This window comes from Brassica napus, chromosome C1, assembly GCF_020379485.1.
Source record: "Brassica napus cultivar Da-Ae chromosome C1, Da-Ae, whole genome shotgun sequence".
Classification (NCBI taxonomy): Eukaryota; Viridiplantae; Streptophyta; class Magnoliopsida; order Brassicales; family Brassicaceae; genus Brassica; species Brassica napus.
In genome coordinates, this window is record NC_063444.1 from 11983335 (window position 1) to 12006887 (window position 23553).

A 23553-nucleotide genomic window follows, 5' to 3' on the forward strand; every position below is an offset into this window, starting at 1 on the left:
GTTTAGGGTTTCCGACTCACAACTTCCCTTAAGAGGGAAACTCAATCAACTGTTCAAAAATTGCAACAATGGTCCCTCCCTATTAACTTCTTTCCTGATTTGACCTGCACTTTTCAATTTTTCTCATCCAAGCTCAATGTCATGCAAGCACATTCGTGAATTAATAGCATATCATAAGACTCTCAGAACAGTAATCAAACACGAGTTAAGACTCACAATCGGCCAATTTCTAGCTAATGATTTATAGATTAAACATTCATTCTTCGTACCTTTCAAGAGGTGTGCGGCAAGACTTGGCTCAGTACTTGATTCAGGTTGCACGTATCAGTCCTGTAGATTTTACGATATGGTGCACATGATTGTCTTTTTATGGCTAGCTTTCACATTGTTGTGCCTTTATCAACCTTGTGGGTTTTCAAAATTTATTCGCGCGCTGTGAAGCCCTTGTTGTTCCCCACCCCCACTCCTTTATTTTTATTTTTCTTTCTTATTCCTTTTTTTTTGTTTGAGCATATTTCCGAAACATTGCTGGCTCTTTTGAGAAGGGGGAGGGCCACAGATTAACGCGAAACCTATACCTCACAGTATTAACGGCACTTCAAGCAGTTATTTTCCACAGCGTTCTCAGGCTCCAAACATAATCTGAATTATATGTACATCCTGAGTCAGTGCCTGCACTAACATCTGCACAACTTGACTCAATGGTCAAGATTACACACTCCAATTGCATTTTTTAGAGTGATAAATCGATTGTACTCAAGAGATTTAGTGAATATATCAGCCAATTGTGAATCAGTAACTACATGGTTGATTGCTACCTGATTGTCTTCAACTAATTCTTTGATGAAGTGGTGTCTGATGTCAATGTGCTTTGTTCGTGAGTGTTGAACTGGATTCTTAGAGATATCAATAGCACTTTTATTGTCACAGTATACAAGAAGGGGACCAGAGCGCATTCCATAATCAGCTGACATTTGTTTCATCCAAATCAGTTGTGAGCAGCAGCTTCCCATGGCGATATATTCTGCTTTTGCCGTAGAGAGTGATATAAAATTTTGTTTCTTGCTCAGCCAAGAGATGAGATTGTTTTCTAGGAAGAAACATCCTCCACTTGTGATTTTCCTGTCATCAGCACATCCTGTCCAGTCTGCCTCGCAATAACCCACCAAGTTTTTGTTTGAGTTCCTTGAGTAGTACACTCCGAAGTTCTTCGTTCCTTTGACATACTTGATGATTCTCTTCACAGCGTTTAGGTGAGACACCTTAGGCTTTGCTTGATATCTTGCACAGACACAACACTGAACGAAAGATCGGGTCTACTAGCAGTAAGATACAATAGACTGCCAATCATTCCTCGATAGAGCTTTGAGTCAACATCTTCTCATGTTTCATTACGTGCAAGCTTCAAGGCAGAACTCATAAGCGTTCTGGAGACCTTGATGTCTTCAAGTCCCAATCTTTTCACCAGACTATGTGCATAGGCATTATGAGATATGAACACTCCTTGCTCTGATTGAACAATCTGTAGTCCCAAGAAGTACTTCAGTTCACCGCACATGCTCATCTCAAATTCTTGCGTCATGTTCTCCACAAATTCATCAACCATTGTTTGAGAAGTGCTTCCAAAGATTATATCATCCACATAAATTTGAATGATGATAATGTCTTTCTCTTTCTCCATGAAGAACAGGGTCTTGTCTACACTTCCCCTGATGTAGCTGCCATCCACAAGAAACCCAGTAAGCCTTTTGTACCAAGCACGGGGTGCCTGCTTTAATCAGTACAGAGGTTTTTTCAGTCGGTATACATGATCTTGATGAGTTGGATCCTCAAATCCCTTCGGCTGTTCAACAAAAACTTCTTCATGTAGTACCCCATTCAAAAAGGCACTTTTCACATCTATCTGATACACCTTGAAGTTTAATATGCATGCCATCCCTAGAAATAACCATATAGATTCCAATCTCGCAACTGGAGCAAATGTCTCCTCAAAATCAACTCTTTTAATTTGTGAGTAACCTTGTGCTACAAGTCTTGCCTTGATGCGAACCACTTCTCCATGTTCATTTGTTTTGTTTTTAAAGATCCACGTGGTTCCAACAATGTTGACTCCATCAGGACGAGCCACCAATTCTCATACATCATTTCATGTGAATTGTTCTAGCTCTTCCTCCATAGAGACAAATCCAGTATTCATCTCGAAGTGCTTCAGCATGTGTCTAAGGCTCGATGACTGAGACAAAGCAAGTGAACTGTACCATTTCTCTGAAGTTGATGACTTTTCCACGAGTTTTACGCCCTTCCTCAACTCCTCCAACGACATCTGAAACTGAATGATTCCAATGAACTTGCTGAATAGCTTGTTGAGGGACTGCATCTTCTATCTCACTTACTTCAGATGGTTTATCACTAACCCGAGGCTTTTCCTTCTCGGTGTCTTCATCTGACTCCCATTGCTCCCATGTGACAGATGACATATCGTCAAAGACTACGTTCACATATTCCGTGATGATTGCTGATCTCTTGTTGAAAACCCGGTAGGCTGTACTAGTTTCCGAGTAACCCAAAAAGATTCCCTCATCACTTCTTGAGTTGAATTTTTCGAGGTAATCATTGTCATTTAGTATGTAACACCTGCAACCAAAGACATGAAAATAACCAAGATTAGGTGTTCTTTCATTCCACATTTCATAAGGAGTTTTTGTGGTCCCTTTTCTAACATACACCCGATTGATTATGTAGCATGCAGTACTAGGAGCCTCTGCCCAGAACCTTTGAGGTTTCTTTTTTCCATGAATCATTGCACGAGCCATCTCCTGTAGCGTCTGATTCTTTCGTTCAACAACCCCATTCTGTTGTGGCGTCCTAGGTGTTGCAAACTGATAAGTAATACTCTTTTGTTCACAGAATTCCATCATAACTCCATTCTCAAATTATCCACCATGATCATTGCGTATCTTTTTGATTCCTCCTCTTTCACTCATGAGTTGAAGAGCCAAGATCTTAAAGCTTTCAGAAGTCTCAGATTTTTTTCTGATGAAACGAACCCAGATTAAGCGAGTGAAATCATCTACCAGCACAAACACATACTTATTGCCTCCAATACTTTCTTTCTGCATGGGACCCATGAGATCCATATGAACTAGATCAAGTGGTGCTGACGCTTGTACATCAGGGACCTTCTTGTGTTGTACTTTTACTTGCTTTTCCTGATTGCATTCCCCACACACTTGTTTGTCATCAGTCCGGAGCTTTGGTACTCCCCACGAACCAAGTCTTTATGCACCAGATTTTTCATGTTCCTAACATTCATATGTCCCAACCGTTGGTCCCACAGTTCTGCATTCCCTTGAGCAGACATACATTTGATCTGCTTTTCCCACATGTAGCAGTTGTTGCCTGACCTGATTCCTTGCAATATTGTCACACCATACACATTGATTGCACGACAGTCAGTTGCTGAGAACAACACTGTGAGTCCTTCATCGCACAGTTGACTCACACTAATCAGATTTTGCCTTTAGTCCTTTGACGAAGTACACATTCACCAGTTTGGATAAGTCAGAGTTGCAGGTAGTGCCTTTGCCCTTGATGATTCCATATCCTCCATCTCCAAATGTGACCTTTCCGCCTTTAACTTTTGACACTCCTTCAAGATACTCAGTTTTCTGTCATATGTCTGGAGCATCCGCTGTCAAAGTACCATGGTTCATCTGAATCAGAATCCTCTATGACCAGAGCCATGTTACACCTAACTCCACTGATGCCACTGTTAACTGTCCTTGAATACAGATTAGTTTTCTTCATCCACACTTGGTTAGTTTTCCCGATTCGCCAGAACTTGTGTTATTTCCACACTTGCTTAACCTTGTTAAGGTACTTGTAGCAGAACCTTTTGTAATGACCAAACTTCCCACAGAAGAAACACCCAGACGTCTGATGCACTATCGGTTCAATCTTGAATTCCTCCGCATGTGCATAGCTTCCTGACACAAAGTTTGTCTTACCTGTGTCTCCACTCTGCCTTCCCGTGTAGCCTAGTCCCATATGAGAGTTTTCAGTCCTTCCAGCACACATGATTTTGTCCAGTTATTTAGTTCCAGTGAGCATCTTGATGTTTTTGTTCTCTTGATCAAGTTTTGCCTGGAGATCCGCCGACACCTTTCTCTGAGCTCTTCATCTTGTTTGGCAAGGAATAGTTTTTCTTTGATTAATCTGACACTCCCCTTAGCCAGTTTAGCTTCTTCTCTCTGAAGTTCAAGTCGAACGAGAGACAGTTCAGCTTCTAGTCTCTCTTTTTCTTTAGTGAGAGAGAGATTCTCCATGCTGAATTTGATCAATGTTTCACGAACATCCTTATAGCTTTCATCCAGTTCTCTTTCCGGTTCAGTATCGCTTTCAGAACCTGACTCAAAGTTAGTTATCTCAAGAAAAGCCACAAATTTGTTCAGCTCTTCTTCCCTGTCACTTTCAGAGTCACTGTCACTGATTCCAATCATGGATCTCTCATTTTTCCTCTTTCCATCTGCCTCACACTCAGCTTGAGTATGACCAAATCCTTGGCACCCATGACACTGAAATTTCCTTCTTTTCACCGTTGGACATTCGGTTCTGAAGTGACCATATCCCATGCATTCATAGCACTTGACATCTGCCTTTTTGTTACCCTTGTTAGGTTCAGCAGCTATCTTTCTACCCGGAACGAACTTTTTCTGTCCTTACTCCACCTTGCGTAAGGCTCTGTCAAATCGCCTGACTAGCAGACTCACTGGATCATTATCCATGACTTCACTTTTCTCAACCGATGCTAGAGCGATTCCTTTTGCTTTCTTACCACCAGATACTTCCATCTCATGAGCCTGAAACATTCCAACTACTTCATCAAAGGTCATCTCATCAGTGTTCACACTCATCGCTGCCTTGTATGGCATAAACTTAGCTGGCAGGCATCTCAAGAACTTCTTCACCAGCTTCTTTTCTTTGTATTTTTTACCAAGCGTCAGAGCTTCTTGAGCTAGTGAGCTAAAGTCACCAATTGATTCGTGCTCCTCCATCTTGAGTTCCTCAAATCTGGTTGCAAGCATGTCTTTTTTAGAGCTTTGAACCTTCAATGTTCTTTCAAAGTGAAGCTGAAGAATGTTCCATGCGTCTTTTGCTGCTTCACACCCTTGAATCAACTCGAATTGTTTTCTTGCCACACTGCAATGAATGACAGTAAGAGCTCTAGCGTTGAACTTGGCCATTTTCTTTTCTTCATCAGTCCAGAGCTCCTCTCTGTTGGGTACATCTTTCCCATCATCACCTCGAGCAACTGGTGCTCTCCAACCAGATTCTACAGCTTTCCACGCCAGCGGGTCTATACCCTTGATTGTAGCATTCATCTGCGCCTTCCAAAAGCTGCAGTTCCCGATTTCCAGGATCACCTTTGAGTGCGACAACATCTCACGGTAGCTGTCCATCTTACTCCGTAGGATCTTACATGTTTAAACAAACACATATACCCGCTCTGATACCACTTGTTAATGTAAGATAATCAAGCTACACCAACTAGAACACACAGTAACACATGGACAATTCTTTCCAAGAAATACGACTAGGTTAATCCTTTTAAAAGCACATACAAGTTCTTAAAAGAAATTCTTCAAGCAAGCTCAAGACAAACTTTGACTTGTTGACTAACCTCACTTGTTCACAGACTTGAAGCAGTCTATGAACCACTCAAGCTCTTAACCCCTAGACGTTTTGCTTCTCCTTATTCGGACTTGAAACCTTACTATTGCTAAAAGCTCTCTCTGTATGCTTTTTAAACGGCCACGCAGGGCCAAGACTCCTCTTTATACTTTTAGAGGAAAATCCTATGTCTAAAAACTTATCTAATGGAAACTTTCAATAAGTGCTCCTTTGACGAATAAGTCAATCTTCCTTATCTCTAAGATCAACTACTTCTTCTTCAATACTTCTTTCATACTGACTTCTCAGTGAATCTTCACTTGATGCCTTTTCACCGACTCACTCAACCCTTGTATCCTCGTCTGATGTCATAGTTCATGTCATACTTCATGAACTACTACAGTTCCGTCTTGACCATACATCTTCATTACAATCAACCAACTCTACATAAATTATACTCCCACTAACCCCTCCTAATGCACAAAATCAATTCTCATCACTTTCTTCTCGTTTTCTAAGTTAATAGCCAAACACCAAACGGGTCTTCTCGACAATCTTTAGATGCGTCCATTGCAACTCAGGACAAGAGCTATAATTAATTTATGCTTCTATTCAGCTAAAATAAACACCAATGGGACCAATCAACATCCAAGATTAGAAGCTTCACATCACTAAAAGCAACTCATCCCACTTGACACTCCGTTTTACAAGTCAAGAGTCAAACGTGTCTACTTTCCTTGCAATTTCAAAATTTACATCTCCATTACAATTTACAAATCAAAGAAATACAAGTCGAGTCAAACGTATCAACTTTCCTTGCAATTTCAAAATTTTACATCTCCATTACAAGTAATATAAAACATATATATATATATATATATATATATAAGATAACTATATTGTTAATTCTAAACCTCCAATTTTTCCTTTTATACACATACAAAACGTAACTGTGATAGAACAATGGTTGGAATATGCCATAAACTAATAACTATCTGATATGTCCCTATTGAAATAAGATGTTGAATTACCTAATTATGTTTAATAAACTAGGTGTTTTTCTGCACCATGTGTAGTAATAGAAATTTTAAATTTAAATTATATATAAAAATAACAATTTATTATTATTTTCTTACTAATATTTTAATATAAATTTTTATTTAACAAAACATAAATTAAGATAAAATAAACAGTTTTGTTTATTCTAAAATAGATATGTAAATATTTAAAATTATAGTCTTAGAAATTTTTTGTATCTATTTCTTTTGGATAAAAATATATTAAATCAACTTGTATAAAATTAATTAAAAAAAATTGTTATAAAATTTGATATAAAAGCTGGATAAAACTAAACAGCATTTCTAAAATTATAGACATATAAAAGAAACTAATAATAATATGATTAAAAATTGACAATTTTTTTTTATAAAATTGAAAAAAAATTGAGAATCTTTATTAGTAATAAAGTTGTATAATTATGAAAAATATAAATAATTGTAAAAGATTATTATATTTTTATATTTTTATATTATTTAAAGTCGTATTTAAATATATTTATTTTAATGATGATATATAATTTACTATCATATTTTAAAAAGTTTATCAAAAATATAAATAAATATTAAATGTAATTGTTCATGTTACATTGAAGATTAAATTTATCGGTATCAGTGAGTATATAATACTACTACCAATGGGTTACGGCAATTGAAAAGTTTACCAAAAACACCTAATAAGTAATTGAACAATGCTAATCAAGAAATAAATATCGTAAATATTCACTTAGTCATTCTTATCTACCTAACTCATAGATCACAAAACGACTACTCACTCATCTTCATGACAATCATTAAACTTGCTTTAAAGATCCAAGAGATTCAAGTTTCACAAGTTTTTAAGAGAGAAAATGAAATAGATCTAGGTTTTTATTAGAAAAAATATATAGAAGGCTAAAACAAACACAAACTCCATTTTTTGAAACGCAAACGTCAAAAGCAGCGACCTTATTTTGACTGCGTTTGCCACTGATGGACCAGCGATCGACCGTATAAAATTGTGCAGATTGATCTGTCGATCGATCGACCATATCACGCTATGGTATGCCGTTTACCTCAAATTCTTCATCCTCGACATGAATCCGACGTGGTGGCCAGCTGGTCGTCCTCGCTTCAGTCTTCTCGTAGAAAGCTCGAGCAACAATGGTGAGTTTTCTCCTTTTTGCGCGTTTGGTCCTTCAACTCTTTTGTTATTCTCAATTTAACCCCTAACTATAAAATTGTGCAGATCGATCTTCGAATTCAGCCTCAAACTTTCGAGTTAGAACTCTAGCCCAAGTCCCCTTGCATTTAGCTCTGACCCCAATTTGGCTCCAAACTCATGAAATTGCAGATATCCTCTTAGTTTGACCCCAAACTTCCAAAAGTGCAATCTAGACCATGTCAAATGTAAATTAACAAATATATGCACCAAAATTTTATAATTGCAATCTAAATGATTAAAATGGGCTAAATGAGATGCTAAATATTATTAAAATCATAACATATCAGTCATGTTAAGTATAACAGTGTTTAACATGTTTTGAAAATTAGTATATAATAGAGAAATAGTTTGAACAACTGATTTACAATGTTCTGAAAATTGGTTTATAACAGAAATATACTTTGAACAACTGATTCAAATTTGAAAATCGTTATATAACAAAGCAATATGATGACCAATTGCTTATATTGTTAATAAGAGTTCAAAATTACATAATTTGTAATTAGATTAAGAAGAAACATAAACTTAATAAGTTTGGAATTGCATAATTTGATTAAGAAGAAATATAAACTTAAAGTATATTGTCTTTGGGTTTTCGTGACAATAACAATCCACATAAAATGATGCAGGTGTCCGAGCCACAAAACCCAAAGGAATGTTGAACATGTCCAATACCATGTAGACCGAAGAACGTTCTGAAATCTCATTGAGTCGCTTGCATGTCAGTTAGACAGTGGCAAGATCTGTGATGGAGTTTCTGGAACACTTTCTTTGTAGTTCATATGGTAACAAAAACAAACTTGAATCTGCCAACAAAATAAACTTTTGTCACAAAAAAAAGAATGAGACAACGAAGAGAATTGTTATCTTTTAGAGGTAGATATGAATAATGATATTTTTTTTTGTTATAAATAGATAGAAGGGTTTACCAATAAATTTTTTTTTGGAATATCAATGAAAAATTGTATTTTTTTATTAAGTTGCATTGCATGACAATGACATCTATATTAACTATGTTAGCAAAAAAAAAAGACATCTATATTAACTCTGTGTGCATAGTTTGAACTTACATTCAGAGTCTAACCGGTGACCAAAGAATGAAAAGAAATAATGCATTTTTTTGTTATTCTTATTTTTTTATACCATTTATAAGGAATAGTTTTTTCTTTCCATTATTTCTCATTCATTTTATTCTAGAGGATAGAACAAATTTGTTCCTCACTAAAATTTATAAAGAATAATTTATTCTTCATTCCTCTAATTTTATTTCTCTGTATTTTTTCCTACTCATTCCTAGTGTTTCTATAAATGATCACCAGTTAGACCCTTGTTTCTAATAGTCTAGTTTTCTAGTTTGTTAACGATTGTGTTTTAAATCATTTAAACTTACGTTTTGTTGAACATTAACCTTAAAGTTATACAATATGTTGAAGCTATTTATTTACAATTTCAAAGTGAAAAAAAATACCAACAATTTATTAAAAATGGTTGTCTATAACACAACAATACCTAGCAATACCTCTTATACTTTTATGTCAACTTTCTAAATATAAACTACTGTGGGTTGAAAAAGATATATAAAATATTTTAAATTAATAATAGTACATTAAATATATGAAAGCTGCTTGAATCACCTAAATCGCCCGTAAAACTAAGAATTATTATTCAATTAATGGATAAAAGTAATTATAATCTCTATTATTAAAAGAGAAGTACCCATTAAAAAATACCCCTAAGTTTTCTAACTTATTTACACTTCCATGCCACTGAGAATTAAATTAAACTACATATTTTAATGATTATCTTTTCCAAATGAGTTTTCCTTAATCAAATTTAAACTTAATGTCATTAAATAAACCTACCTATTTTAATGCTTATATTTTCTAGTTAAATTAATGAGTTTTCCTTAATCAAATTTAAACTTAATGTCATTAAATGAACCTAAAAATACATCATATTTAACGTAGCTTATTACGTACGAGTACGGCCCAATAATGAACTTGAATTTTATTTTTACGAAAACGTGAATCACTTGACTTATGTAATATTTAAAATATATTAACTACAATACAAAAAATATAACCTACCTATACTTTAGTTTGAAATGATCATGTTCAAGTTTTATATAGTCAACTTACATCATGCATCGATCGATGTACAATATTCAAACCACCTATAGTTTTCGTTTTCTTTATAGGATGTATCAACAAACCAATCATCCCATTGATTTTCTAAGCTTTATAAAAAAATAAATCAATAAATACAAACTCAAAATCCAATATCTTTTATTAATCAAAACAAAATATCTTCAATGTCGAATCTTTAATGTACCTATTAAATATAGAAACTGTAACCATAATTACACTAATTATAAGAATATATTTGATTCCAACCAATTGATCTATTAATTCGGTAATTGATTTGCTTGCAGAAGAGGAAACAATAAATTTAAAATTTATAAGAATATAAAGATATAGAGATTCCAACCAATTGCCTATATTTGCGTATGATTTCCGCATAATAAGCTTCAAATTGAACATTGAAAAAGATAGAGAGATTTTTTTTAATCTTTTACCGACACAAACTTAAACAAAACGAAGAGTTAAATGGATTTTTTTTTTGTTATACTTCCCGGAAAAAAACGGTTACAACATGGGCTTTCATAATATGACCTTTTAACATATTAATGTTATGGACATTTAATAATTATCTTGACGAAAAAAAAGACTATAAATAATTTATTATTAATAAAATTATGAAATTATATACAATTTGATGACTAATTCATCGCCATCTTTTACATGTTAAATTTTTCATAGAAGTTTAAATTTTTTTTTTTTTAACATGTATAACTAATTTATAATCTTTTATGCCATACTAAGTCATAATATAATATTTCTTCATATTTTACATTAATAACCATTGTTTTTATATATCGTCGACAATTCTCTAATTACGTCTATTTGTTCAATTTTTTATATGATATCGAATATTCATCGTAAATAGGTGGTTTAAGATGCCAAAAAATTATTTACTTGGTGAATATAATACATCAAATATTACAAATACATTATTTAGTTAAATAAATAACCAAAAATCGAAAATTCAAATCCGCGCGGATCAGGATCTGGTTATAAGTTAAAACACGAAAAGTAGAACTATTTGAAATTAAGTAAAACTAGAATACTAGGAACAACATTTTGCGTGCTAAGTAACACATGTCACATTTTAACGACAGGAATAGTATGAACGAATGTGAACACATATGAACGCATAGTGTGTTTTGGGTATTTTTTTTTATGTTTGTTAATTGTTGTGCTTGTAATGTTTTATATTGCATACAGTTTTACCGTAACATGATAAGTATATTTTGGAATTAAATTAGTTTTACCAATGCTTACGTTGTGAAAATATATTAGGTTATATATATACACTAGGGGGTGTCCGCGCTTCGCGCAGAATATTATTTTATTGTTAATAAGTATGAGTTTTCTGGATGATATAATTATGTAGCCGTCTTTATTTGTTAAAAGTATTATTTGTATTTTTACTGTATTATGTAGTAGTAAGTGATATGTTAATATATTTTGTGTTTGCTTTTTCAATAATGTGTTGTCGTGTATATAATAGTATTTGTTAGTGGTGACGTGAGCCTCTCATATAAAGCATATTTAATTTCAATAACTTTGCATTTATATGTTTGTTGATTCTAAGATTAACGATTTCAGAGTCAAAATTATATTTTATTGTATTTTCAAAATTTTGAACATTATTTTTTTTTAGATGTTTTTAGCCATATCTCTATATTTTGACCTTAACTATCACCATCTTTGTATTTCGTTTACCTCACCGGTGCTTCTCCCAGGAATGATTGTTATGTTTTGGAGTAGAGTTCTTATTGTCCTTCTTGTCCTGTGAGATTATCTCATATTTGTTGTGGATCGGGTCTATGAGTTCCAAGTTGTGCGGTTGTTTCTCACTGCATTGTAGGTTGTTTCGGTCAATATTGATTGCTCCTCTTCTTCTTTAAATTTTGGCTGATGTTGGAGACTGCATCTTCTTGGGTTGGGTCAGAGTTTAGGCGTCGTTGATGTTTTTTCCTTGTCGTTGGCTTGACGTCGATGGTCCCTGCTCGTCTTGGTTTTAAAATTTTGTTTTTTTCGTGATCTAACTTCTTTTATCTCTTTCATAGCTTGAGTACGGCTATACGGTTTACTAATTTCATTTTGTTTTTCATTCCCTCGCTGTTCTCTCAACCCGTTGCAGTTTTCATTGCTGCTCGCATCTCTAGTAGCTCTCATTTCTGCCATGTTTGCCACTCTAGGTTTGGATAGTGTTTTCCTCTGTGTATGCTCGGTGGGTTTGGAAGGTTGTTTATGGTATCAAGCTTGAGCTCTGGTTTCTCGGTGGTTGGTTTCCATTCTCGCTCCCTCAGGTTGTTTCTTTTCTTTCCATGTTTCCCTTGGTATAGGCGTACGGAGTTAATCTCATGGAGATTTGGTCCTTTTTATCTAGAGTTTTGTGGTTCTTCGCTGGCATGGACGTCTTGCTTTAGTTTGTGAGGTGCTTCTTACCTCTTAGCTGGTGGCTGGGCTTTTGGGGCTTTAGGCATGTGCCTTCCTACTTCGTGCTGACTTTGACATTTTGGTCATTATTTTTCTTCTGACTTGTTTTTTTGCTTTTTTTCTGACTTCTGATCATTTTAGTAAGATGAGGTAATTTAGTCTTCATTCTTAATCTCTTTTCAGTTTCGGACCTTTATTGAGTTAGTATTATTATGGAATTTTACCTTTTTTGTGGTTGCGGAGGTTTTAGGTTTAGACCATATGTTGTGCTCTAGTTTCTTCTTCTTAGTTTAGTTATTTTATGATTTTTAATAGTGAAATAAATATTTAATTTGTAAATTAAAAAAATAGAAAATAGTAAAAAATTAATAACTAGTGAAAGTTAATATTATTTTTAGTTGTTCATAAATTAAATATTTAAAATTATTTATATTATTTTACTTATTTCTTTATTCATCTTGAATTTCACTGACCAATAAAATAATTATCAAATTTCATATAATGATTCTTTGTGCGAAAACGATTAGATAACTAAAATTTTCAGAAATTCTATCAGAATCGAAAATTTCGCTTTCTTTTGTTATTTGTTTATTTATTCTAATTTTCTTAGTTTTTGCATTATTCAAGCTCCATCGGTAATTTTTTAATATAACAAACATGTGAATTTTAATAAAAAAATAAAAGAGGACACATGACAGCAAACCCCCTGTCACTTGTCAGAAGAAGGAAAATGTCTACTTTATATATATGGATAGATGTATTTACTGTTTTGTATATTTTTCCTTTGTAACACTTTGCTGTTTTGTATAAACTATAACTTAGTTGACCCAAAAAGAGGATAACTACAACTTATTAAAATATATTTTTCTATTTCTTGTCAACTCAATTTGCTAATCATATGTTTAACTAACTAAATAACTAAATGTAATGGTTACGCAGAGTTAGATTAGTATTAATAAACATGCAGACATTAAGAGAAGAGGGTAGCGTGAAGATGATAAAGATTTTCAAGAAGTCTGTTCAGCTTAAAACAGATCGTGTCGTGATGATCAACAAATCATCAAAGCCTACATTTGACTGTACCGGGCAAGAAAACACGTTTGAAACTGAAAGATCAAATTTTTGTGTTTGGTTCCATTTCTACTCTTATTGTAAATAAACTCGTTCACATGTAAAAGAAAGATGCATTGCAGAATCAAAAGACAAGTATGAGCAACATTTTGGTTTACACCGGTTAATATGATTCACTCACCGGTTTATTTCTTTGTTTGGTCTTTCTTTGGTTGGTCCTTCTTTCCCTGGTCCTTTTGTTGGTCACTGACACGTCCTCCGGCAATCTTAACGACTGGTTCGTCTTTGGACTTTATAAGCTTTAGCGCTGGATGAACCTTGAGGTCTCCGGTTACTAGCTTTTGTCCAACGTCCAAGTGGCTGAGATCTACTTCTATATATGGAGGGATGATCTCTGCTGGACATAGGAACTTTACGGTTCTTTTGATGGTATTCAGAGATGCTCCTGCAGAAAGATCAAGAAAAATGGTGAACAGTATTAAATTCTAACAAGAAACTAGATGCTGCCAATATACCAAAAAAAAAAAAATGGGGATGGAATTTAAAAAAGTGACAGAACTGAGATACAAGCCACTAAACAACGCTAGAGGTCATTTTATACAAAGATATATCATGCAATATGGCAAACAGTGCATAAATCATCAAACATAATGTGTTTTTGCAAATAGATTTCTCCCTTGTCGAGTTAAAGTTTATTAAAACATCAAATATAATTATTTGTTGTCGCCAAAGCTTAGCTCTCGGCCTCTCGCTCAAATCCAAGAAGGGAATAACTGAAAATCAAAACAAAGGAACTACAATTTTTATAAATAAAGTAAAGACTTTTGTTACCTTTCTTTAAACCAGGAGAAACATCATCTCCAATGAAGACAAGAGGGATATCAACCTTCAACAGAGTACCAGGAGGAGCTCTTATGAATGTCACATTCAGCGGTGCATCACTTCCAGAGTGCAAATGAATCTGAAAGTTGTTTTAGATTAGTTAATTACATACACTAATAACCCAACACAATCAGACCAGATGACTTTAACGCAATGTACACAAACAAACACCACACTTATGATCCAAATCATGTCTCAATAAAAAAGGGGGGACTTAACCGATCTGGGCAAGGCCCTGACTTTCTCAACGACCTCACCGGACTCAAGCTCAGACCGAACCTCGACATCGAAAATCCTAGAGAGGAAGAAGGAGTAACCCATGTGAGTCACCAGCTTCCTGATCTGATTCGTCTGAACTGAGACAAGCCGCTTGTTCCCTCCGTGCTGTCCATCCTCCTGTTCGAATATGATCGAAGGGACTCGGCCCGCTTTGCGCTCTTTCGCCGATATGTTCTTGCCGGAATCAGACCGTGGAACGGCCAAGATCGTCTCCGCGTGCTTCGGGTCGGGTCGCGGGAATCCAGGGAGGTAGTCTAGTTGGGTTTCTAGGGGTAATGCGGAGGTAGCTGCCGGAGAGTATAGCCGGAGGTTTTGTAGGGTTTTGGGTAATGCGGCGGTTGCACGACGGAGCAACATTGTCCACACTTGACAGAGACAGGAGACAGCGAGCACTTGAGTGGGTGTAGGAACTGTGTTGCAGAAATGTGGGGTTTCTCCGATGAAACGCGTCGTTTAGGGATTTATAATGGGCCTCATTAAAAAGCCTTATGGGCTTCTTTATGAGCTTCAGTTTAGTCCATTTTATGGGAATGAAGGGGAGAAGAAGGTCAACAGTTGAACCTGATGATTAGGTGGCGTGATTCAACGGATATTCCATAAGGATGTTCTTTTGTGTAATCCCTCGGCCTGTTTTGTAAATGACCATTTTAGCCTTATCCCGACCTTTTACGGTTTGGTTTGATTGTTTAATAAATGTATCATTTGATTATATTTTTAATTTCTTTGATTTGTGTATTTCAGTGAAATGTATGGAAACCAAAACCAAATCCAACTAGTATTCTGTGGTGACTATGAGTGAATACGAATAGAAATTTGAGCAATAAAAAGGGCAATAGAAATTTATGGTAAGTATTTTATAAGGGTAGAATCGTCCGGACCGAAAATATAGCTTTCATCGTGAATATATATAACCTCGTCTTTGCTCTTTCGACCAAACAAGAAGAAAAATAAACTTTCTCTCACGTCTCTCAATAGCTGATTCTTTTATAGTCAAAGGTATTATTTTTGTTTTAACCATTTTCTTCTCGCTATTACCTTATCGCTTCATTTATATTATTGTTTTATCAGATTTAAAAGAAGAATAATCGGTCAGCTTCACAAAATACAGATATGGGGTTAAGGACAATGGAGCTTCTATATGTGTTTTCACATCGTCTTCCATGTGCAAGGTAAATTCATTTGTCTGTTTTTCTTTTCTCTAAGCCTCCAAATTCCTTTTTTTTTTTTTGAACACCAGCCTCCAAATTCCAAAAGACAAAATATTGGGGTTTCATCATTTTTCGGTTTGCAGTTACGGTTAGTCTTCATTTCGGTTTATTGTGATCGAATAAACCTTTTATCTTGGGCCCATGTGGAAATTAGTACTGGGCGTGATTTAAGGTCGAATCCATCTTTTGTGCCATATTGGGCCCTATTGTCACTCTACATTCTACAAGTCTACAAGTTTTCCAATGAAAAGACCTCGTTAAAGAAAAACAAAAAGTACCTCAAAAACACCAAAAAGGAAGGAAAAAAAAACTGTTTCCCACCTACTAATTACCTGTTTACACATTGATTCCTTAATCATAAAATAATCACACTGTTTATCATATACTTATTTACTGCTGGTACCTGAACAAACTATATAATAGTATAATGATAATACTATAGTAATGCTGTTTTGTCGTTCCGCAGACAGAAAGAACGTGACTCATGTACGAATCGCTGAATCTCTCTCACGTGTCCTGCGACCAAGGGATTGAATCGTACAGCATCTTGCTTGAGCCGCGTGACACCTGAACATCCCCCAATTTACTTAGCTCAAACCTCTGCCACGTGAACGTCCTTAACGACGGGGACCGTTAACTCTGACGTCGTCACAGGTCGATTCCTCCTCGTTAAATTGTTTATGTTCCCATCACTTTCCCTTTTGGCTTTTTCTTCTCCCCCAAGGCCATAGATGGCCCTAGTTAAGTTACCGAACGTGTCGGCCCGGAACCGAACCAACCAACGGCTCAGATCATTAATATTATACCAGCGGACGAGATTAAATTTAGAGATTATTATTTTTTCCTATTTGAAGGCATTCTTCGAGATATTTCTCTCAAAGGCGTAGCTTGGAAGCTTGTGAAATCGAATCGGAGAAAAGATGGCTGAGGAACACAAACACGACGAATCTGTGACGGCTCCGGAGCCAGCTGTGGAGATTGTGGAGAGGGAATCGTTGATGGACAAGATATCGGAGAAGATCCACCACGGCGGTGATTCTTCATCGTCGTCTTCGTCGTCTGATGAGGAGGAGTACAAGGAGAAGAAGACGAAGAAGCCGGAGTCTCCGTCGTCTATGAAATCGAAAGTCTACCGCTTGTTCGGAAGGGAGAAGCCTGTGCACAAGGTTCTCGGCGGTGGAAAGCGTACGTTTTTAATTTTTTTGCTCCGATCTGGTTTTTGATTTCGTGTGATTTGGATCTGGTTTTTTTAGGATCTGGGTTTGCTTAAAGTTGTAGTCTTGTGTATAAAGTTTCATGCTTTAATAGATGGGATGATGGTTTGTATTTGCAGCGGCGGATATATTCATGTGGAAGGACAAGAAGATATCTGGTGGTGTGCTTGGCGGTGCTACGGCCGCGTGGGTTCTGTTTGAGTTGATGGAGTACCATCTTCTCACTCTGCTGTGCCACGTGATGATTGTTGTGCTCGCTGTGTTGTTTCTCTGGTCTAATGCCACCATGTTCATTAACAAGTGAGTTTATGACTAGGCTTTTGTACGTGTTCCTAGGTTGATATGGTTCGTTTCTCAAATGTTGATGATTGGTTCTCTGTGTCAGGTCACCACCAAAGATTCCTGAGGTTCATATCCCTGAGGAGCCTATCCTTCAGCTTGCATCTGGACTCAGAATCGAGATCAACCGTGGCCTCTCCTCTCTTCGTGAGATTGCATCTGGAAGGGATCTCAAGAAATTTCTCTGTGTAAGTTTGAGTAGAAGCTTTGCTTTCTGTGTTGATCCTTATCTTTGACAGCAATATGTTATTGGATTTGAATAGGCTATAGTCGGCTTGTGGGTTCTATCAATCATGGGTGGCTGGTTCAATTTCTTGACGTTGGCATACATAGGTAAAATGCTTAATCCTTCCATAACGTGTTTAGTTGTTTGCTTCTCTTGTCTAACTGAACCCACCTGATGAGTGATGACTAAACTCTCTTTATCTGTTGCAACAGCTCTTGTGCTGCTCTTCACGGTTCCTCTTGTATACGACAAGTACGAAGACAAGGTCGACCCATTAGGTGAGAAAGCAATGATCGAGATCAAGAAGCAGTACGCAGTGTTGGACGAGAAGGTGTTGAGCAAGATCCCAATGGGCCCGTTGAAGAACAAGAAGAAAGACTAGGTTTACAAAATGGTGAGTGATTAGCAAGAAAAGGGTGTTGTGAAATGGTGTTTGAAGCTTTATGTTAGATCTTTTAATATGTTATGTGAATGAACGTGGAATTTCCTTGCTTTGTTTTTTTTTTCGTTTTTCTTGTCATTGTTGGTGAACGTGGAAGGGATACGATTAGTGTTGCTTCTTTCTTTTCTCTAGACCTCTTTATAACTATTTGAATCTTCAGTTTTGCAATCTCTTGTTTGGAGGTCTTTAATTTCATTGGATAGATCATAGAAGTAAGTTGTTGTTTCCGGTCTTCACCTTTATTACCGAGTTGGTTGGAAAATGTTGCTGCAAGAAGCTTTAGACGGTTCTACAATAATTACTTGTTCAATCAAAACCTGTTCCAAACATTGGTAAGGAGGATTTGGTGTATACGCACATGATTCTTTTGTCTACCCATGAAAAGAGAGAATACGATATAGTGAAGGACTATTATGATATAAGTGGATAAACAAGCAAAAGTCAGGGTGGCCGAGTGGTCTAAGGCGCCAGACTCAAGATCTGGTCCTCGTGAGAGGGCGTGGGTTCAAATCCCACTTCTGACAATTCTCTATTTTTTTCAAGCTTAAATTTTGTCAATTTAATTCAGAGATCACCATCACAGCTTCTTGTACGTTGAATATGATCCAACAGAGCCTTTATTTATGTTTGTATGATCACCGGTTTTGTTTGAAACGGGACCAAGTCCAACTTACCAAAATGTCAAATCTAAAAAAAATCAGTGTGAAAAAAAATATTCTTATTACAAAAGAAAAACGTATTGGTTTCACCATTATCCATATTCGTGAAACTCGAACCATCAAACAAAACAACAAAACCTCACAGACATTTTAGCAATAGACAGATACTCTTTGTAATCACTCACAAGTAATAGTTCATGCCCACCTTAATCAAACAAATGTGAGGAATATTCAGCATCACAGCTGGGCTCCTGCAATTCTTCCTCAAGAACGAGTAAGCCACGTTTACCACCAGCCGTTTCACAAACACCGAGTTCCTCTTCGCCTTCACGTGACCGTGCCCAACAATGTACGCCACTTCCGCGTCCTTAGCATTCACCAAATCAAACAGCTCCTCTTTCACCTGTGGTTGTCTGAAATTAGTGTCCATTGGTCTGAACTGAAACATCCTCCTCATGCTCAGCCTCGGAAGCTCTTGCTCATACTCTGCTCTCAGCCTCAGCAGAACGGGCGACTTGCTGTTTGTCACCGTCGTCTGCGATCTCGAGCTGCCTGCTATGTTGGCCTCGGATATAGACCGAGAGAGCCTTGTACCGAACTTGTTTGAGGCTTTCACAACAGCTAGACGACCGTCGATGGAACGGTCAGTGTTTGATCCTCCGTAGCCTTCGGATTCCAGCTGGATAAACTCGGCTATGCTCATCACTAGCTCATCTTCAAAATCGTCTCCGTCCTTGTTCACGTCTTTGTAGCCTGCTCTGATAATGCATCGGTACATCCTGTATGTTTTTGGTCCGATCCGGCCGATAAGGTAGCGTTCTTTCTGCGGTACGTAAGGGATGGGGACAGTTTTGCAGCAGACAAAGACGACAACTTGGTAGAATGCTGGTAAGTTTGTGAGGAAGTGAGTGAATGTGGCGGGAACCCCGCTGGCGAGCTCTGTGTAGATAAGACCCATCCCGGGGACTTTGATGATCCCGAGGCTCGGGCCGAGGCTTAGGATTGATTTCATGGGGACCTTGTTGTGCTGGTCGCATAGGTACTTCTTTCTGCTGCCGTAGTGCCATACGTATGTAATACAGGTGAAGAAGAGGGAAAGCAAGAGAGTGATCCAACCTCCTTTTGGGATTTTGGCTAAGGCTGATGCAAAGAACACGAGTTCTATGGTTCCGAAGAAGAGGATGAAGAGAACGGAGAAGACGATATTACGGTTCCAGACGAAGTTGATGATGAGAGGCATCAACCAGGTTGTCACGAAGGCTAGAGTCATGCAGGCGAGCCCTGGAGAGTATAAAAGGATTAGCTAAATGATAAAAGATGATAACTATAGTTTGATGGAAGGTTAAGCCCTTACCGAAAGCGAAAGCTATGTGTCGAGTGTCTTGGAAAAAAATGGTGACAGTGAGGGTGAGAATCATGACAACCCAATTGATCTCAGGGATGTAAATTTGGCCAAGGACCCATCTTGGTTTGTGAACTATCTTCACGCGCGGGAAGCATCCCAATGCATAGCATTGTTTGACAATCGAGAACGTAGCGAATATCACTGCTTGGCTTGCGACCATTGCAGCCAGCATAGCCATCATCAGAACAGGCCAGAAAAATGGATCTGAAGAACAAGAGCAAAACACATATGACAAAGTACACGAGCAAAGAGTGTATGAATGCATAGAGAAGAATAAACCAGAAACTTTGGATCTAAAGATGCACCACTAAAATATCCAAAACACTAAAGGCTCATCTTCATTCATTTGAAAGGCTGTACTACTCTTGGGACTTGTAGTGGAATTATCCAAAATCGCAGCGATTCATTGAGATTGTAAGGAGTAGAGGAATGAGACGTGAAATGATTACCTGGAATGGAATCGTAAAAGCTTGTAGGTAGAGCAGAAAAATTCTTTGATAGAAACGCAGCTTGGCCCATGTATTGAAGCACCAGACACGGGTAAACAACACAACAGAAGGCAAACTGCATAGAACAATAAGACTGTAAGATAACTATAACAATAACCAGATTGCGATAGTGTATCATAATTTTTCTTATTCCTTCCCAAATATACGTGTGACCAATTGCTTATGGATTTTCTTAGAAACAAAAATTCTCTTAGCAACTGTACTATGCAATTCCTAAAGCTTGCTGAGGGAACTTTCAAAGAGGTTTCTGCTACATGATATGAGGAGCTAAATAAGTTGCTCAACTCACCCGTATTGATGTAGCTGTAAACTGGCCAAGTTCAGCAAAGATAGCCTCCGTTCCTGTAGTTAAAGACCAATCGCCAAGATGAAACATAACATATCATGAAAACCTGTCGAGTCTTAGTTTAGAATATAAAAGACTATATTACCTGTGATGCATAAAAGAATCCCTCCAAGGGATAACCATCCATCTACACCCGTGTCTCTAAAGAATACATAAATATAGTAGGGAGATAAAGCTTTGTATACACTGGGGTTCCAAGTGACGATATTGTAGACGCCAACAGTTGCAATCGACAACAACCACAAAATCATTATAGGTGCAAATAAAAAGGCGACTTTATTTGTGCCACGGTGCTGCAGAACGAAAAGTCCAACCAGCAAAGCGCATGCTATCATGACCACAGTACCTAGGCAAGTAACACATTGGTAAAAGAAAAATAAATAACAATGACGGAATGTATATACATAAGATAATCCCAAACATTACTTACTGTGGTTCAGACTTGTTTTCGCCACAAGGCCATCAATAGACGAAGAGACTACAAGAGGAGGATATAGTGTTAGCTAGATATGTAAAAGTAAAATCTGGTGTAAAGGGCTAGCTGATTACCTGAAATTGCTGGTGTAAGGACACCAATGGTAATGACCATGGAAGTTCCCACCAAGACTAAGATAAGCAAAGCAGTCTTGGATCTTTTATTTCGCTCAATAAGGCTTTTGAAAGCAGAGCTAGGCAGGTTTCTAGTAGCATCTCCAGAGCCATAGTAGGTGGAGATTTCCTCATCAGCCGCTTGCTGATTCGGAAGCAAAGAGAATCTCGCGTGTCTGCAGAGCAAAGCATACAAAGCAAAGATCCCTCCTGCAATACATAAAAATTCAACAATTAAACATCAAACAAATGAAATATCAATAAACCATATATGTGCTTATTACCTTCACCATTGTCATCAGCGCTTAGTACAAAGACCATGTACTTGACGAGTGAAAGGAGAGTGATGGTCCAGAATATCAAAGAGAACGCGCCGAAGATGGTATCTTGGGTCTGGTGGTGCCTCAACCCTCCGTAGAAAGTGCATTTATAGACGTAGAGAGGAGAGATACTCAAATCTCCAAAGACTAAGCCAAAGCTCTGATACGCTAGAAGCAGGACTTGGTTACACCTGTTTCTCCTATCAGCCTGATTCAATAGGAACACCTCTCGTCACAATCACATACACAGATGCTTGGCGAACATTTGATTATACAATGGAAAAGCTCAGAGATTCACTTGAATGAATCGATTACAGCAATTATACTTTCAGGAGTGATCGATTGGAAAAGAAAAGGATAGTAGAATCTATCATCGCGATCGTGATTTAAGCAATGGTTAAAGAGTGCAGACGATTCAGCTATACGCGCGGAGAAGGGGGGGGGGGGGAGGAAATGGAATGGATGAACGTACCATGATTGGAGCCGCCGGAGAGTGAGATGCGGCGTCGTTTCGTCGACGATCAGAGGAAAAGAGACTAGGGGGTTCTGAGAAGACGATTCGGAATTGAATCTAGAGGGAAGCTGTCCATCATCTTCTATTGTTTATTATCTATCGAGACGAGATGATTAAATAAATGTATTTTTCAGTTTTTTTTTCGATTGTATTATTAAGCGCAAAGAATTCAGACAAATATAGAAAAAGATACACGAGTATGGATCCAAAGTAAACTAACAAAAATATATCTTACGTGTGGATGACCAAAGATTTTTCATATAAAAGCTCTATATTTACTTCTGGAATAGTTGAATCTCTAGGGAGATAATCTTCGTATTAATCTAAAAAACACCACGTTTCAAACTGAATTGGGAACGATTGCCACTCTATTTTTAATACTCCAGTAGGAGTCATCGAGACGAGACAACTCTTTATATTGCTCTATTGAAAATAATAGACTCAAAGAGATTATCATTTCATAGAATTTCATGTTGTCTTTCTAAGTAACCATAGTTTGCAGCAAGAACTCCATCACCATCAAATGAAGAACATCAACAATTGAAGCCGCTAAGACCCGTCGTCACCATCCGCAGTATATTTGTCAATTACTTTTTCTAAACGGTTCAATTGAACCGAAGTTTTTGTCTTACCAAATCCATTGGAAAAAACATACAAAAGAACAATAAAAAACGTTGCCAGATTTAAAATAAATTGACAATTAAACAAACCAAGTGATAGAAAGTAAATCAAATCAAAGAAAAAGAAACAAATCAAATCAAACAAGCCGATGTCAGAGCTATAGAAGCCTCTGGCCATCGGCTTGAAACTAAAAAAAACTTTTTCTTTTTCCCTTGACGGCTAGATATTTTTCAGTTGTTTGTACTCGTTTTTTTCTTCTTCTTTCAATTATCAGAATTTTTGTGAGAAAATTGAAAATATCATCAATTTTTTTATTAATATTAGATGTATTACATCAATTTTATCAACTTTTTATATTTTGTGATATTTTTTAAATGTTTATTAAAATTCGGATACATAGTTAATTATGTTTATGTTTATAAAAGTTACAAATATT

General features: G+C 36.7%; 3 protein-coding genes, 1 long non-coding RNA gene and 1 other non-coding gene across 6 annotated transcripts; 3 read left to right on the plus strand and 2 right to left on the minus strand.

The window, feature by feature from the left end:
- The first annotated feature begins 7127 nt into the window (after positions 1 to 7127).
- LOC125580117 lies at positions 7128 to 8598 on the plus strand. Its single transcript, XR_007317843.1, has 2 exons — positions 7128 to 7871; positions 7954 to 8598. It is a non-coding gene; the product is annotated as an uncharacterized LOC125580117 (long non-coding RNA).
- A 5003-nt stretch (positions 8599 to 13601) lies between these two features.
- On the minus strand, positions 13602 to 15162 carry LOC106346574 (50S ribosomal protein L25). Its single transcript, XM_013785946.3, has 3 exons — positions 14667 to 15162; positions 14397 to 14526; positions 13602 to 14010 (listed from the first exon to the last, which is right to left on the minus strand). Exons 1-3 carry the CDS (start codon positions 15081 to 15083, stop codon positions 13751 to 13753), a joined length of 807 nt encoding a protein of 268 aa, XP_013641400.1. The 5' UTR covers positions 15084 to 15162; the 3' UTR covers positions 13602 to 13750.
- Positions 15163 to 16564: 1402 nt separating this feature from the next.
- On the plus strand, positions 16565 to 18323 carry LOC106346573 (reticulon-like protein B1). Of its 2 annotated transcripts, XM_048744101.1 has the most exons (6): positions 16565 to 16588; positions 16789 to 17119; positions 17268 to 17448; positions 17534 to 17675; positions 17751 to 17820; positions 17926 to 18323. In XM_048744101.1, the coding sequence occupies exons 2-6, from the start codon at positions 16855 to 16857 to the stop codon at positions 18093 to 18095; spliced, it is 828 nt and encodes a 275-aa protein (XP_048600058.1). In that variant the 5' UTR covers positions 16565 to 16588; positions 16789 to 16854; the 3' UTR covers positions 18096 to 18323. The 2 variants fall into 2 exon arrangements, with proteins under 2 accessions (XP_048600058.1, XP_013641399.1); XM_013785945.3 differs by lacking the exon at positions 16565 to 16588 and having other exon boundaries at positions 16771 to 17119.
- A 272-nt stretch (positions 18324 to 18595) lies between these two features.
- On the plus strand, positions 18596 to 18679 carry TRNAL-CAA. Its single transcript has one exon. It is a non-coding gene; the product is annotated as a tRNA-Leu (tRNA).
- Positions 18680 to 18858: 179 nt separating this feature from the next.
- Positions 18859 to 22685, minus strand: LOC106349804 (potassium transporter 3-like). Its single transcript, XM_048744099.1, has 9 exons — positions 22455 to 22685; positions 21947 to 22190; positions 21624 to 21872; positions 21505 to 21552; positions 21160 to 21420; positions 21018 to 21070; positions 20669 to 20783; positions 20169 to 20423; positions 18859 to 20095 (listed from the first exon to the last, which is right to left on the minus strand). The coding sequence occupies exons 1-9, from the start codon at positions 22455 to 22457 to the stop codon at positions 18996 to 18998; spliced, it is 2328 nt and encodes a 775-aa protein (XP_048600056.1). The 5' UTR covers positions 22458 to 22685; the 3' UTR covers positions 18859 to 18995.
- Between the last annotated feature and the right edge of the window lie 868 nt (positions 22686 to 23553).